Raw genomic sequence first — 15,526 nt, 5'->3', positions numbered from 1 at the left:
CCAGAGATTTGCAGATTTTGGGAAATGTAAATTAGTTAGCTTCACCTTTATTTGCAAACTGAATTGATTTCCCCCCCCCTTCATACCTCTCCCCTGCCCAAATGCCCTCTGCACACCCCTTTCTTTTAAGCTTGTCTCAGCTGTGTGTGTGTGTGTGTGTGTGTTTCAACATTTAAAACAGCTACCGACATAGCCACCCTACAGCAGGGCTTGACATGGTTTGGAGATTGAGGAAAGTCACTCCAATGACCCACCCTGGTTAAATCTCCTCCAGATTATTCAGGGTTTGGTTGGTTGTTTTTTGAAAATGGTGTGGCTGGCACAATTAATGAAAGGGAGCCAATAGCAAACAAAGCACATCAGAAAGGATCATAACTCCAAGTCGCCACCCTCCTTCTGACAGCTTCACCAAAACAAGCCCTCCGGAACAAGAACGCAACGCCCACACAAAATATGCATCGTGCCTCATCATAACAGGATTCCCCAGACAATATTTGTTGGGGGTGGGAGAGAGATCCTTGAAGTTCCAAGAAATGTCACAAGCTCGTGTCCAAAGTTTAATACAAAAAGTTTCCACATGGCTGTTTCAAGGAATGAGGCCAAATGGACTTGCAGCTTCTCTAGGGGCTTGTTAGGACCAGGGAAGAACATCCCCCCCCCCCCGCTTATATGGAAATTTGAAACTTGCCTCCAGAGTGGAAGATTAGAAAGGAGGGTTGTGTAAACAGGGCTGAAGTGCTAAGTTGTTGGGCCTCCGCTTTGCAGGGAAGTTTTTACCCACTGACCTGAAACACATTTCCCCACAATCACAGACTGGGGAAGGGAGAATGGTAACAAACATGGTTGGTTTGCACATTGAGTCTGATTAGGGGCTGCTGCTGCAAGCTATGCAAGTCATGGTAGAAAGCTTCACCTGATGGATTTCTGCCCACTACTTGGCAGCTAATTTTGCACATCAGTCCTAATTAGCCAGACTGAGCTATCTGGAAGAAGAGCAGGGTAGAAATAAAATTAAAATGGTGGCTACGTAGTGTTTAGGAAAGGCATTTTGTACATGCTCAGAGGCATACCCTATCACTACTTCTAGTGGCATCTCAAGACCAGGGAGGCTGTGCTCAATGACAGAGCAGATACTTTATATGCAGAAGAAGTTCCCTGGTTAATTCCCTGGTATCTCCAGCTAAAAGGGTCAGGTAGTTGAAGACAGGGAAGACCTATGCTTGTGTGATTAGAAGTCAATCTATATATATTGTTTAAGGCAGCTTTATATGTCCACGTTGAGCCATAATTCTACTGCACTATACAGAGACCCTCATAAAGCACAGGGAAGCACTTTCATAACCCCTCCTTTGGAAATCTGTTTACAAACCTCCCCAGCATGAAAACTGGTTTTAAATTGCTGTGTTTTATGCACATTTCAGCTTTTTCCTGGAATTTCTCCTGTTGTGATTTTATTCCACTGTGAATCAGATTTTGCAAAATGCCCAAAGTGCACAGTTGGATGGGCTGTGTGCAAATGTAATAATCAGAACAAAATACTCAATGCAATAAATATAGAGAAACACTGCCAGAGTTATGGTGGTCATGTACATAAGATATTGGGGCTCCTGCACCTTAAATTAAAACATATATACGTGCATGAGGCTTTGTAATGCTACAGAGAAGCAATAGAGGACTGGAGGAGAATGGAGGCAAGGATAGAGTATGCAATTATTTCAGTTGCAAGCCAATCTCAAGAAGATCTTCTATAAAGCTATTAAAGATGCAAGCGCACGTCTGTTTTTCACCTGGGCTATCCCAATCAGAGCGGGCAATACTGGGCTACTGGGCTTGATTTTGTGGTCATTTCCCCCCCTTGATATATAAAATGGTTTGACCTGATGCAAGGCAGCTTCTTATGTTCTATTCCTGCTTATTAAATCAATGTAAGTTGCTGCTGTTTTAATTAGGACACATCGAAACATGTTATTTGGCTGTGGAAAAGTAACACATCAGGTGCATGCCAGCATAAGATGAGAAGAGGAGCAGAGGGAGGAGAAAACAAGAAAGGGTGATGAAGCCGCACCCTGAGAGATTAAGTTCAGGAATGTGGCAACAATCTCAAACAAACTATTCTGAAGAGGAAAATTAAAGCTGCAGCCTGTGTGTGCATATTTCCCTGCGTGGTAAACCCCATCGCACCCAGTGGGATTGACACCTGGGTAAATGCACACAGGATCAGGCTGCTCAAACTGTATATCTTGTTTCGGTATGAGAAATAATGTGTGAGAAAGTACTATTGAGGATACACAGACTACCTGTCACACGCACGTTAGTAACCATAACTCTTCATATTTAGGAGTAGAATGTCAAGAAGTTGGCTCAGCTGGTTGGAGTAGGGTGCTGATAACACCAAGGTTGCAGGTTCGGTTCCCGTAAAGGACAGCTACATATTCCTGCATTGAAGGGGGTTGGACTAGATGGTCCTCAGGGTCCCTTCCAACTCAAGTTTCTGGACCTTTCTTTCACTTGCCCTCTTCAACAACCACCAAACACACAGAAATTAACCTGGAAAAGCTTTCTCTGTCATCTGATCTCTGTGCCAGGTAAAGGCAGCTTTCCAAATATCTGCCTTTTCAAGCCTCTGCCGCAAGACACAGGAACACAGACAGCAAACAAAACAAAACAAAACAAAAGCAAACCTGCTTTCAGTACAAGGGCTCAGTGACACAAGTAATACAACACAGAAATGCTATAGAACATGTGCAAAGTCCCTGTTGCACACCACTCGTTAACATAGCTGTCAACGTTTTTTAGGGAAATTCCCTTATTCCGAATAGGATTCCTCGCAAGAAAAGTTGACAGCTATGCTCGTTAATCAACCTACCTAGGTACCGGATTTGGGGTGGCAGTAGTGAAGGTAAACTGGGCACAGGGTGCAGCTTAGTGGCAGGCTTGATCCTGCACATGATTCATTTTTAAGCAGAAATCAAGTGGATATATGGCAAGAAAGCTGTTAGCAAAATGATGCTCCTGTGACATTGGATCACAGAACAGAGGTATGTACTGTAGAAAGTCCGGATAGGAACATAGGAATCTGCCTTATACTTAATCAGACCATTGGTCCATCTATAGCTCAATATTCTCTACGCTGACTGGCAGCAGCTCTGCAGAATTTCTAGTGGGGAGCCGTTCCAAGCCCTTTCTGGAGATGAACCTGGGACCTTCAACATGCAAAGCAGATGCTGTACCACTAAGATATGGCCCTTCTGTCTCTCCTCTTGGTCCATCAAGCTCAATATTGTCTACACTTCCTGGCAGTGGCTCTCCAAGTTTTCAGGCAGCGAGACTTCCCCAGCCCTACCTGGAGATGCCAGGAATTGAACCTGGGACATTCTGGATGCAAAGCAGATTCTTTGCCACTGAGCTACAGCCCTGGAGAATCTAGGCGACAGCTCCAGGGCTGCCCTGGAGATCTGAAACTGTACAGGTACGGCTCACACCTGCTTGTTCCTCCCCACAAGCTGCCTAGTCAGGAGCAGGATCCGTATGTCGAACGACATGTGTAAACAGAGGGCAACGCTCACCTTTTCTTCTGCACTGTCGGGCTGTACTTCCCTTTGTTTCTCTTCTTGAACAGGGAATGCATAATGTTAACCCCAGGGTTCAGCAAGTGCCGATGGAATCTCGTTCCAGTGGAAGTCCAAAGCAAATAAAATTAAAACGAATGAACCGGCAAGGCTCTGTCACACAGCTCTTGTTGTTCCCCCTGGTGAAAGGTTGCTGGTGTCTGTTTTTGATGCTAGATCCTGCAGTTTTAGAAAAGTTGCTGAACGGAGAGAGGGAGAGAGAAAGAGCAACTCTGCGGCTACCTCAAGTCCTGCTTCTCTGGCACTTCTGCCAAAGGAACTGCAACTCTCCCAGGCCAAGCGAACTGGGAGTTACCTCCTCCCCCTGGAGGTGGTGCTTACCTACCACACGCATGTCATGGGCCCAGGCGGAGCCAGTCTAGGCCATTATTTCCTCGTCAGCCTCTGCCGGGAGCAGTTGTTGCTATGACTGCCTATGACTAGCACATGTTTCTGTCACTGGCAGTGTACGAAGGTTGAAAGATACTTCCCATTCAGCCCTTTCTCCTTTGACTTTAACAGCAGCTCAGCAGGTATAAGTTCACCAGGTGAAGCTTTTTCACCTAACAGGAAAATAAGCGGCTGGGGGAAAACCTCACCGGTTAAATTCATGTACCCAAGACTGCTGTTAAAGGCTGAGGAACAGGAGGGGAGGGGAGTAGTGGTTTTTTTTATGGCTGACAATGTTTAAACTGCCTTAAGGACAGTTTAATCAATAGGCATTAGCTGGTGATAATGTTTAGTTCCTTCATGCCTTGAAAAGGTTCTCCTGTTGATTTCAGTGGATCAAGTGGCCTTTCAGGCCACAAAGAGCAGATCAGGCTGATTCCCCCCCCCCCCCAATCAGATGGCAACCCTATCTGTGTCGTGGAGATAATTCCAGCGACTGTAGCTCTTTCTCAGTTTTGCAAGACAAGCTTCACCAGCAAACATTCCCTGGCCAGGCAACTGTAAAAGATAAAGGAGCCATATCTGCTTTCGAATCTAGTTACCTTAGATAGGATTTAATTTTAGCCCCAGAGCTTTCCCCCCCATTTTTATGCCTGTACTCAGCCATTCATTAAATGGATGCCTCTTATCACATTAATCTGAGTTGACAAAATACCCTACCATTCTGTCTAGTTTAGAGTACAAAGCATTACTTGATCTTATCTTCACAACAACCCTGTTAGGTTGGCTGGGTCAAGAGGTAATGGTTTGCCCAAGGCCGTCCAGTGAGATCTGGGGCTGAGCTGGGAACTTTGTCCCAGTCCAAGCTCAAAACTCAAGCCACTGCACACAAGAGCAACTAGAGTGCCTCTGACCACATGCAGAGTACACATTTCTCCCCATTTAGTAATGATAGCCATATGTGGACCTGAGCTCCTGCTATTCCTATAAGGGTGGCCAGGTGATCAGTGAAGGCAGGCTGTAGTATCAGCACCTCACAATTTGGGCTTTGCCTGGGGCAGGCTGGAATACCCTTGAAGGCTGGGCCAAGCGATGGGAACAGCCCTTGTTTTTGAGAGACTTTTCCTGTCCCTGTAGAGGTTAATCCAGCCCTTTCCTGTTGGGCTGGATACAGAAGTACACAGGTTGCACCAGACCTCAGGAGGAAGTTACAGGAGAAGGCCCATTTGGTTGCTAGGCAACATCCCTGTTAGACCTAGGTAGTATTTCTTCCCCCTCTCTCTACTCATCAGTGACAGGGCAGGTGTGACTTTGAAAGCACACCTTTGAATAAACTGGTTTGGTGAGCGTGTTCTTTCTCAGCAAGGCGTAACTCCAACCTCGATAGAGCAATAATTAACAGCCCACCCACCACCTCATCTTTGGTCTTGTCACTTATGAAGAAGGGATATGACCAACGTCCCCCAGTTTGGGACCTTGAGGATCAGAGGCCTCGGGTGTCTGAGGTCACACCATGTAACTGTAGCTGGGGAGGAAAAACCCCACTTCCAAACCCTTGATTCTGAGCCTGTCCGGGTCCAAATACCTCCTTTTAAAAGGGCACCTGCTGTTCAGGAAACAAATATTTTATTGACTCATTGCATTTATTTACTGCCTTTCCTCCCAGGAACTCAAAGCAGAATGCATAGTTCTCTTCCCCACCCTCACTTTTTCCTCATAACAACCCTGTGAGGTGGGTTAGGCAGAGAGAGTGAGGAAAGCCCTTAACATTCAGAAAGGTACATGGCTGGGCGAGGCCTTGAACCTGAGTCTTCCTGCTCCTAGGGCAGACCCACACTATACCTTTGAAGCAATCCAAGGCACATTTAAAGTACATTTCACCCCCCAGAAAATTCTGGGAACTGTTGATTGTGAAGGTTACTGTGAATTGTCGATCTCTGAGAAAGAAACTACAATGTTCATGCTTCCTGGGGGGTAAACTATGTGCTTTAAATGTGCGTTGAATGTACTTTATGGGGTGGATCTTTATGGTGTGGCCCCTAGTCTGACACTCTAACTACTACACCTACTTGCCTAAAGAGGATTCCAGCCATGCCATGTGCTCCAACTGTCACTGTTAACCAGAAACACTCTCTGTTTTCTGGCTCCTGTCCATCATGGTAAAATACAAAATCCACATTTTGTCTCTGTTTTTTGTTTTGGAGATAGATATGTCTACAAATGTATTGATGTACACTTACATCCCTTGCAGCAGCAGTGGTGAAACTTGTAGGGTCTACTTTGTTTTGTATTAGAAAGTGAGATCCACCAGCTAGAGCTTGGTGCAAAAGACATAATACACTGGGGGGGAAATCTGAGTCCGAGAAACGATTGTTACAAGTACCAGAACTGAACAAGAGCTCACAGTTCTGCCACACAAAAATCCACACCTGGTTGCTAATTCCCCACCCACCCCAGCTGCAAGCTGTCTTCTTTTCAGCAGTATAACTTTTGGTGTGGGTGTTTTTGTGGTTGCCGCTTCTAAACAATTATCCTTGCCAATAAAATAACCAAAGATCCACCGGTAGATCCAGCTTCTGCCTATCACTGCTTTAAAGTTCTCTACCTACGCAATACACAGACTTAAAGGTAAAGGGACCCCTGACCATTAGGTCCAGTCATGACCTACTCTGGGGTTGCGGCGCTCATCTCGCTTTATTGGCCGAGGGAGCCGGCGTATAGCTTCTGGGTCATGTGGCCAGCATGACTAAGCCGCTTCAGGCGAACCAGAGCAGCGCACGGAAATGTCATTTACCTTCCCGCCGGAATGGTACCTATTTATCTACTTGCACTTTGATGTGCTTTCGAACTGCTAGGTTGGCAGGAAAAATACACAGACTTACACATTGTCAAAAAAAAAAAAAAAGGAAACATATCACCCAAAGAAGGTGATGTATAACTTTGTGTGTGTGCTAATTGATATGTAAGGATGCAAATTTAGAAAGAACCCAGCCCACCATAATGAGGAAGACTGCCACTTGGTGAGCTGCATGCCCATTTAGTCTGTTGCCCATATGCTAACTGTGCATGGGCTACTTCAAGCCCTCTGTTCTCCCATCATAGGATTTGTTATCTTTAAACATAGCTTAGACCAGACAGCTTTTCAAACAGAGGACATCTTCAAACAGAGGACTGTCTTCTGATAGCCATTCAAATTGTTCTCTTTAAAGCATTGATGTAGCGGTTCAGGGTTGCAGAGGGTCAACAACTCATTATAGTTCCTGCAACGGGGTCCCTGTTTCCAGTGCCTCAGAGCTGCCCAACTGGCTTGAAGAGAGAGCTTTTTAGGCACTGAGAAGTCTCCTCACCCTTTGTGCTTTAGCCAATCAGAGTGAAAGGAGGTGAGTCAACCACTGAGAAGTGGCTTCAGTTTCAAAAGAAGGTTGTTCAGTTTCACGATAATAGTGAGCAAATTCTGTTAAATGCAATGGAAATTCAATGGAAACAGAACTAACGTCACTCCAGAAGAAGATATTGGAGAACGCCAAATCATTTGCCCATGTGTGTGCACGATAAACAGTAGATATAGCCGAAGGGCAACATGGAAATCCGCATCGATCATTGCAATGCATCTGTAATTATTATTACTGTATAATTATAAGATTACTGTATAATCTTAGAAGGTTGTATAATTTTATAAAGGGGTGTGGCTATAAGGAGCCATGGTTGTGACTATCATGAAGGAAATCTGCACTACTGAATTGGCCACTATATGAGTGCTTTAAAATAGAACACATAATCACCTTGCCCAAGTCCCTCAAAAATAAATATCTAAAGGACAACCAGATATTTCAGCATGGGAGATCTATGACTGGCTCTCCTGGTGGTATTTTTGAAAAAAATAATTGGGAGTTCCAATGCTGAACCTCAGCACAGAACTGCTCCCCTCCAAGTGAGCTAATAGTACCCTGAAGAGGGCTACATAGATCAGGAAAACAGAGGAGCAGGAAAGTAGCCTCACCGTTGTTCCTCAAAATTAAGCAAAATGGGGATCACTTGCATGGTGCGAAGAAAGTGGGCGGGGGGGGGTCTTCCTCTCTCATCATACTAGAACTCAGGAACTTTCCATGAAATGGAATGTTGGAAGATTCAGGGTAGACAAAAGAAGTTAAACTATGGAATTTGCCTATTGATGGCTAGTGATGGCCACCAACTTAGATAGCTTTGAAAGAGGACAAGGGCTGTGCACATATTACAAAATGCAGCTAGGTTGTTCTATTTCTCAATTCAGATTGAAGGTGGTTTGGCAGGGGTGCATCGAAACCTGGTATTACATAAGAAACAACAGGATAGATAAAGGATGGCTATGGACTATGGCTAATGCCATGTGCACACAGCTTCCCAAACCAGTGTTGGGAGTGCAATGGATGCAGAGGAAAAAGGAGCATGTACACAGTCTTAGACAAGTTCCAGGTAGGTAGCCGTGTTGGTCTGCCGCAGTCGAAACAAAATAAAAAAATTCCTTCCAGTAGCACCTTAGAGACCAACTAAGTTTGTTATTGGTATGAGCGTTTGTGTGCATGCACACTTCTTCAGAGCCTTAGACAAATTCATGAAGGGTAAGTCTGTAATGCCTGCACCTGTACCCACCCTAAGATTTCTCTATCTGCTCGCCTGGATATCATTCATCATCACCATTTTAGACCCTCAACTTAGTCTTATAGAGGACCCCCGTTAAGCAGCCATAGGTATTACTTCCATTGTGAAGTACCCCTTCAATATTTCTCTTCTCCCCATTATAATTCCGTTTGCTAGCTCCCAGCATTCTGTTTCTAAATCCCAGCATTTGGGATGTTATAGTTTAGTGAAAAGGCAAGTAGGAGGTGGCATGAAAGAAGTTTAAAAAATTGTGAGTTGCATGGAGAAAGTTGAATGTTTTTCTTTCCCTCTCACACAAGACTGGAAATTACAGACATCCATCAAAGGTGAACGTTGGAAGGTTCAGGACAGATAAAGTCCTTCTTCGTGCAGTGCACAGATAAACTATGGAACTCACTCCCACAGGAGGAAACAGGCCTCTGAATACCAGTTGCTTGGAATCACAAGTGTGTAGAGCACTGTTGCACTCAGGTCTCATCTAGCTGGTCTCTTTGAGGCCAGGATGCTGGACTAGATAGGCCTCTGGCCTGATCTAGCAAGGCTATTCTTGTGTTCTCTTGAGGTTGATGGAGTATGTATGCCCTGTGAGCTGCCTGCCAAAGGATATAATGTTGAGAAAACCTACAGCCACCTCTCTCTTTTTAAAATATTCGTGCCCAGGCTCAGTCTGTTGATTTTAACTTCTCTCTGGAGCTTTTAGGAGAGACCTGTGAATTCTCTCTGGCCTGTGTTGAGTGCTGGCTGCTGATCCTGCACTCTAATTATGTCATCTTGTTTATCGCTCCTATCAATTCATCATTTTAAAAACCACCTTGGCCCAACGCCCGAAGCTGGTCTTTCATCCAGCTCTGTGGTGAAATTCAGTGTGCAATTTCACGACAACAGGGTTAATCAAAATAAGAGCTGATGTGCAAATATGCTCCTTCCCAGCCACTCCACTCCTATTTATATTTTAAAGAAAGGGCCTGTACCATGGCTACCCTTCCATGCATCCTGCTATTTATGTGCATTTACGATAATGAATATAGTCAACAAACAATAGTTCCCAGCATTATTTGGGAGAGGTTGTGAGTGTTTGAAGCATCACAGTGCTTCCATGTGATCAATGGCGATATTTTATAATGAAAATACAGGATACATATACATTTTGGATAACGTCATGTGTGAACTGTGATTTTTAAAAAGGCAGCATGGGAAATGCAGTGTGTGCTTAGTAACTGGGCAGGTGAATATGGTCTAGGACTCCATAGTTGTCAGGGAGTCTTGTTTGAAGCCAACAATGGCATCAGTTCTAGAGTGTGTGGGGAGACACACACACACAAACAAAAGGCCTGTGGGGTTGGGAAGCAGGGGAGGAGATGGGAACAAGATGAAACAAGCCTCAAGAGAATTCTAACAAAGCAGGAAGGCAATAGGCAGTGCCAAGATTTCCAAGGCCCTCCAGTTAATCTTCCGAGTTGTCCTGACTTGCCAGATTTCACACCTGCATTTCACTGCACTGATTTCTCGGTCATGCTCAGAGATCCAGTAAATAATGAAAGTGGCTTATTCCTATTTGAAATATTGGTGCATCAAGCCCCATTCTGTCTACTCCTGAGTATAGATGGAGGGAGAAATTCAATTCAGTTCGTGTTTAAAGGTGAATCTATCAAATCCACACTTTTTGAAGCGATATGACAAGTGAAACACAGCTACCCTTCGAAATTGGCAAGTATACGAATTTTGCACTGCAGTTCTCCAAACAAACAGCTATATGCAAATATTGCATATGTTAGGAGAACAGTGTGCATAAATATACAAAAATCATTGTGTTAGGAGAAGCTGCATGCAGAAATGTTTGCATTAGTTAAATGCACACAGAAATTTGTTTATTAAGAGAAAGTCATGTTAAAATGTTGGTGAATTTTCACAAGGATTCAGAATGAAATGGGAAGTGCTGCAGAAATGGGGAGAACTGAATTTAAGATTGAAAAAAATAGAAACTGAGAGAAAACAACATTTAAAAAATAGAAACTGAGAGAAAGCATTATATTAGGAGAATTTTCTTGCCAAAAAAAATTGTGTGCGCATTGGAGTTTTGTTGCTGTTTGTTTTACAATTAAGCAGTGTCTAAGTCTTGCCAAACAAACAAACAAATAAATAATTGGAGAGCATTTGTTGTGGTTACATTAAAAAAACAAAAACCCCACCACCCTCTTGATGTGTTCAGTGGCTTTTCCAAACCTGAATAGTGAGTTGGTGGCTTAACAACATAAAAGCCTTTACTGGCTGGACCAGTGTGAAGTTGGCAGCCACGCTGACAGTCTCCTCCTGTGGCATCTCTGTGAGCAGATTCTTTGCAGGTGACTGCAGCAGTGCGGCACTTGTTGATCTAAAAGTGGTTTTCTACCATAACTTGTGGGAGCAGCAGGAGGCTGGGAGGGGCCAGGCAGAGAGAAAGCATCTTATGCAATTAATTTTCTTGGCACCCTCTGCCTCTCTCTCTCTCTCTCTCTCTCTCTCTCTCTCTCTCTCTCTCTCTTGAAATGCATCTCACACCCTTCTCCTGCCCAGCCCTGAATTCTCTCTACTATCTGTAAATATTGTCTGAAATAGCTGCTTCCCAGGAGGGGAGGGGAGGTGGGGGTGGGGAGGAGGAGGCTTTTTGTGTTGAAAGTGTTCTCAATAAAGGCACTGATCTAAGACACTGCATCTTTGTTGGTTGGGGGCATAGCTCAGTGGTAGAGTACCTACTTTGCATGCAGAAGGTCCCAGGTTCAAGCCCTGCAGGTAGGGGCTTCAGGAGCCACCACTAGGTAGTTCAGACAATATTGAGCTATATGGACCCACAGTCTGACTCAGTATAAGGCAGCTTGCTATGTTGCACTGCATTGTGGCTTTGTAGTCTTTAATGCTTCCTGGTCCAGGAAAATGGGAAGGCACACCACTTGGTGAGCAGCAGCGCCTATGCAGCTTCCTATGATTTTATGTTCCCTTCTCCTTTGCACCTACTCAATAGCAGCTTCTGCTTGCCACTGCTTCCCCTGAAGCACATGGCTAATGCCCTCTGGCAAAGCAGAGCTGCAGATACACTCTACCCACCACCACCTGGCTGTAAATTCAAACTGTACACCCAAAAACATGACATGGTTTGCTCATACACAGCATCGTCTCTCTCTCTCTCTCTCCCTCCTCCACCCCTTTTCTCAGGCCTCTCCCTCTCTGCTCTAATCTTGAGAGGCGAGCGGAAAATTCTTTCAATGCATTGACATTTGCAGCCAAAAAGAATTCAACTGGCTTCGCCAACTGGGTGCTGCCCAGATGTTTTGCATTACAGCTCGCAGCCTGCATGACCAGACCCAGAGCACCTTAGCTTCAGCAAGGTGGTAGCCTTGCTTATGTTCAGACCATGGAATGATTTCATAGATGTTGAGGACTGTAATATGAGCCCAGTAGCCCATCTAGTCCAGCATCCTCTTCTCACAGTGATTGACTACCATATTTTTCGCCCTATAGGACGCACTTTTCCCCCTCCAAAAATGAAGGGGAAATGTGTGCATGTCCTATGGGGCGAATGCAGGCTTTCGCCGAAGCCTGAAGAGCGAGGGGTGTCGGCTTCAGGAAGCCTGGAGAGCTCAGCACGCCCGAGGCTTCCGGCTTCGCGCAGCTCTCCGCTGGCCTCGCGAAGTCACGCAGCGCTCCCACGGCTTGCGGATAGCAGCCTGTTCTGGGGGCTGGGGACAGGGGAAGCTCGGGCTTCTCCCGCCCCAGCCCTGCACCTGGGGGGGAAATAAAAAAAAATTCTTTATTCCCCCCCCCAAAAAAAAACCTAGGTGCGTCCTATGGGCCAGTGCGCCCTATGAGGCGAAAAATACGGTAGATACCCCAACGGGAAGCCTGAAATCCAGACATGAGCACAACAGTACTCCATCCGCCTGCAATTCCCAAAAAACTGATATAATTTGTGGACTAGAGTCTGATTCAAAAAATGGACAACGTATCTTTCTTAGACAAACAGATGTATATCTGGACACGGAAGAAAAAAATATTAGACAGAAATCTCCATATAAAGATTTAAAAATTTGCTCATTATTATTATTACCCACCCTTCACCAAAAGGTCCTGAGGCACGTTACAGCAATATAAAAAGATATATGTTGATTGTTCTGTTCATTGTAATTTAATGCCTATTATTGCTTTGTTATTTCAAACTGTTGAAATCCTCCCTGAGTGGTATATAGGCAGTCAAAAGAAATAAAATATTAATAAGTGAAGCCATTTAGCTATGTAGTGTATCTGTGAAAATTCAGTTAAAGCAAGGGTAGGATACCCTGTTTTGCATGGGGGCACGGGTGCTAACTTGAATAAAATATGAGGGGCAGGTAAGTCCTGCCTTGTATAATCAATCACTTGGTGTGGTACCCACCCACCATTTGAATAGCAATACCCATCAGCTTTTTTCGGGTGTGTGTGTGTGGATCTGGCCTTCTCAAAAAAAAAAAATGTTGGGGGGGGGGAGGTAGTGAAGGGACCTCAGTCCCTAGGAGCTGGCTGCATGCATGAGAGCCACATTCCCTTCTGAGCAACCTTCTGGGGCTCACATGCCAGTGGTAGTGGTGGGGGAGCAAAAGTGCATAGGGCAATTAATGTACATGCCACCTTTGCACAGTAGGCTAGTAGGATCTGATTTCTTTCCGCAGGGCCTGTAAGACAGAGTTGTTCCACCTGGCCTTTGGCTTGGAATCAACTTGATCCCCTCCCCCTCTTTCCTTTTTCCTTTCTCCTTCCATGATGGAACTCCTATTTAGGGACTTACCTGGCTTTTTTCTGGCCCACGTAGGACCAGTTTGGTTAGTTGTCCTTGGTGAAGATTTGACGTTTTCATCCCCCAAAAGTTTTTGATCTGAGTTTCTACTGAAATGAGGCTGCATTTTAATGTTGTACTTAATCTTATTTTTAAGTTGTATTTTAATCAATTGTTTTCACTTGATGTTAGCACCCCTGAGCCCGGTCTTGGCTGGGGAGGGCGGGGTATAAATAAAATATATTATTATTATTAATTATTATTAGTTTATTTCTGCACGTGGTCATGCGTGTCTCTTTACCCTCAATCCAATGAAACAAGAGTCATGTGCCAAGGACACATTTCGGCCAGGTCAGAAAATTCAAGGAGGCTCGGTTGGGATGTATCTGGGATGTTTTGAAGCCAGAGGACCAGACAGAGAGGATGAGAGGGCTGCATCGAGTCCCCAGGCCAGAGGATCCCCACCCCTGAATTAAAGCTGGACTGTTTGCTCAAATCAGCATAAAGACCATTCACAATTCTAGTAATTGGTGATAAAACACAATTATCCTAACTTTGCTATGTTAATTATCACCTCTAGTGTTTTATGTTGTTCTTCTTTTTCTATGCATGCGAGAAAACTAGTCCAAATTTAAATGACGGGTGTATTTCATGCTCCCTGGAACGCTTAAAAGACACAAACATGTCAGGCTTCCACATCCCAGTGTGGGAGGTCTGTTCTAAGACTCTTGTCACCCAGCAGCCTTCCACATCCCTCTGGGCTATTTGGATCCACGAATTGACGCAGATCTTCTCATGCATCAAACGGCTTGCGTATAGCCCTGGAGGCAATATTACACAGCCTCCCTCTCCTCCCTCTCTTGAACAACTAGACACCCAGGGACTGCACTGTAGGGTTATGGCAAGGAGAGAGAGAGCAAAGCGGATGTAATTAAAAAAAACTCAAACACCCTCCAATTTTGGTGTCCCAGCAATAAGTGGCAGCAATTACACTAATCAAGTCCTATAGGTTCATGGGATGCTCGAAGGGAAGGATCGTGTTGTCTTGAAAATAGGGTGGCCAACTGATGGGGGTGGGAATCAGGTTGGCTCGCTCCTGTGCAGTTTTAATCAGCAGTTTTATCTGCAGAGATTGACAAGTGGAGGTTTCAGGGCAGGGAGATGGATGTGATCGCCTGCTAACATCTGCAGGTGAAGATGGAGGAGCACGGGCTAGTAAAACTGTTGGCAACCCCACTCAGATATAAAAGTCATATTTTGCTTTCCTTGAACTGGCTCCCAAGTAAGTATTATTTCCTGCCTCTGGCCTTCTCTCCTCCAGCTCTACCACCCTCAGCCACCCACGCCCCCATGTCCCTTAAAGGGCTCCATCCTTTGTAGTCTGTATGCCTGGAATGTCCTTCCAGAATGCCCACATGATGGGGCCACCTCTCTTTCTTCTTTCAGAACTCCCCCTCCCAAAGCGCAAAATACATCTTGCCTTATGGAGGTTCTAGTCCTCATTGCCAGAAGAGCTGAAGACTACACTTGCCCATATTTATCCCTGGTTTATCCCAGCTTCTCCCTATTGGAAGTACAATTCTGTTTACAGTCAGCCAACTAAGAAGTGGTTCCCAACAACCAGCCACATTGGCCCCACTGAGGTAATTCATGTTCTGAGTGAGTTTTCCTCTGTATCTCTTCCTGCTGTGGACTAGCCCTGAACCTTGTAAGAAAGACAACTCCTCTCTGTTTATTTCTCCTCTTATTATGTGCTGTTTTTGCTCAGCTCACCTAGAAAAGTATTGCCAGTTTCTTTTCTCTCAGGACTCCCTCAGCATGATTTAAGTGCCTCTGCCAACACTTCCTTCCTTCTCTTTGTTGTTTCCCTTGCTATGGAAATGTAGGGTCATCAGGGCAGAGACCTGTCCTGTTTTGTTTCGGCATAAGTGACTTTATAAAGTATGCCAAAGGTGCTATGTTAAAGAAGTTCGTGATAAATGACACAAATATCCTGAGGATCGTGGGCCCCCTCTGAGCAACTATGAAATCAGCTGGGGTGTGAAATTTGGAGAAGTCCTCCTTAGCTGCAAACTGCCTGCTGTGAGAGGAGCCAGAAGCAGGCTCT

The 15,526-nt window shown here is 44.9% G+C and overlaps 1 protein-coding gene across 2 annotated transcripts in view; it reads right to left on the bottom strand.

Annotated features, from left to right (window-relative positions):
* Positions 1-4,061, bottom strand: part of PPL (periplakin) — a 47,850-nt gene extending 43,789 nt beyond the window's left edge. The window contains exon 1 of one of the 2 annotated variants that reach the window (XM_083710806.1): positions 3,567-4,061. In XM_083710806.1, coding sequence (XP_083566932.1) covers positions 3,567-3,628 — 62 coding nt within the window. In that variant the 5' untranslated portion in view covers positions 3,629-4,061. The remainder of the gene's footprint in view (positions 1-3,566) is intronic. The other variant, XM_083710807.1, reaches the window with a different exon arrangement.
* Between the last annotated feature and the right edge of the window lie 11,465 nt (positions 4,062-15,526).

The sequence above is a fragment of the Podarcis gaigeae genome (genome assembly GCF_964106915.1).
Source record: "Podarcis gaigeae genome assembly, chromosome: 14".
Lineage (NCBI taxonomy): Eukaryota > Metazoa > Chordata > Lepidosauria > Squamata > Lacertidae > Podarcis > Podarcis gaigeae.
The sequence above is the reverse complement of the archived record's forward strand: the minus strand, read 5'-3'. Positions and strand labels throughout refer to the sequence as shown.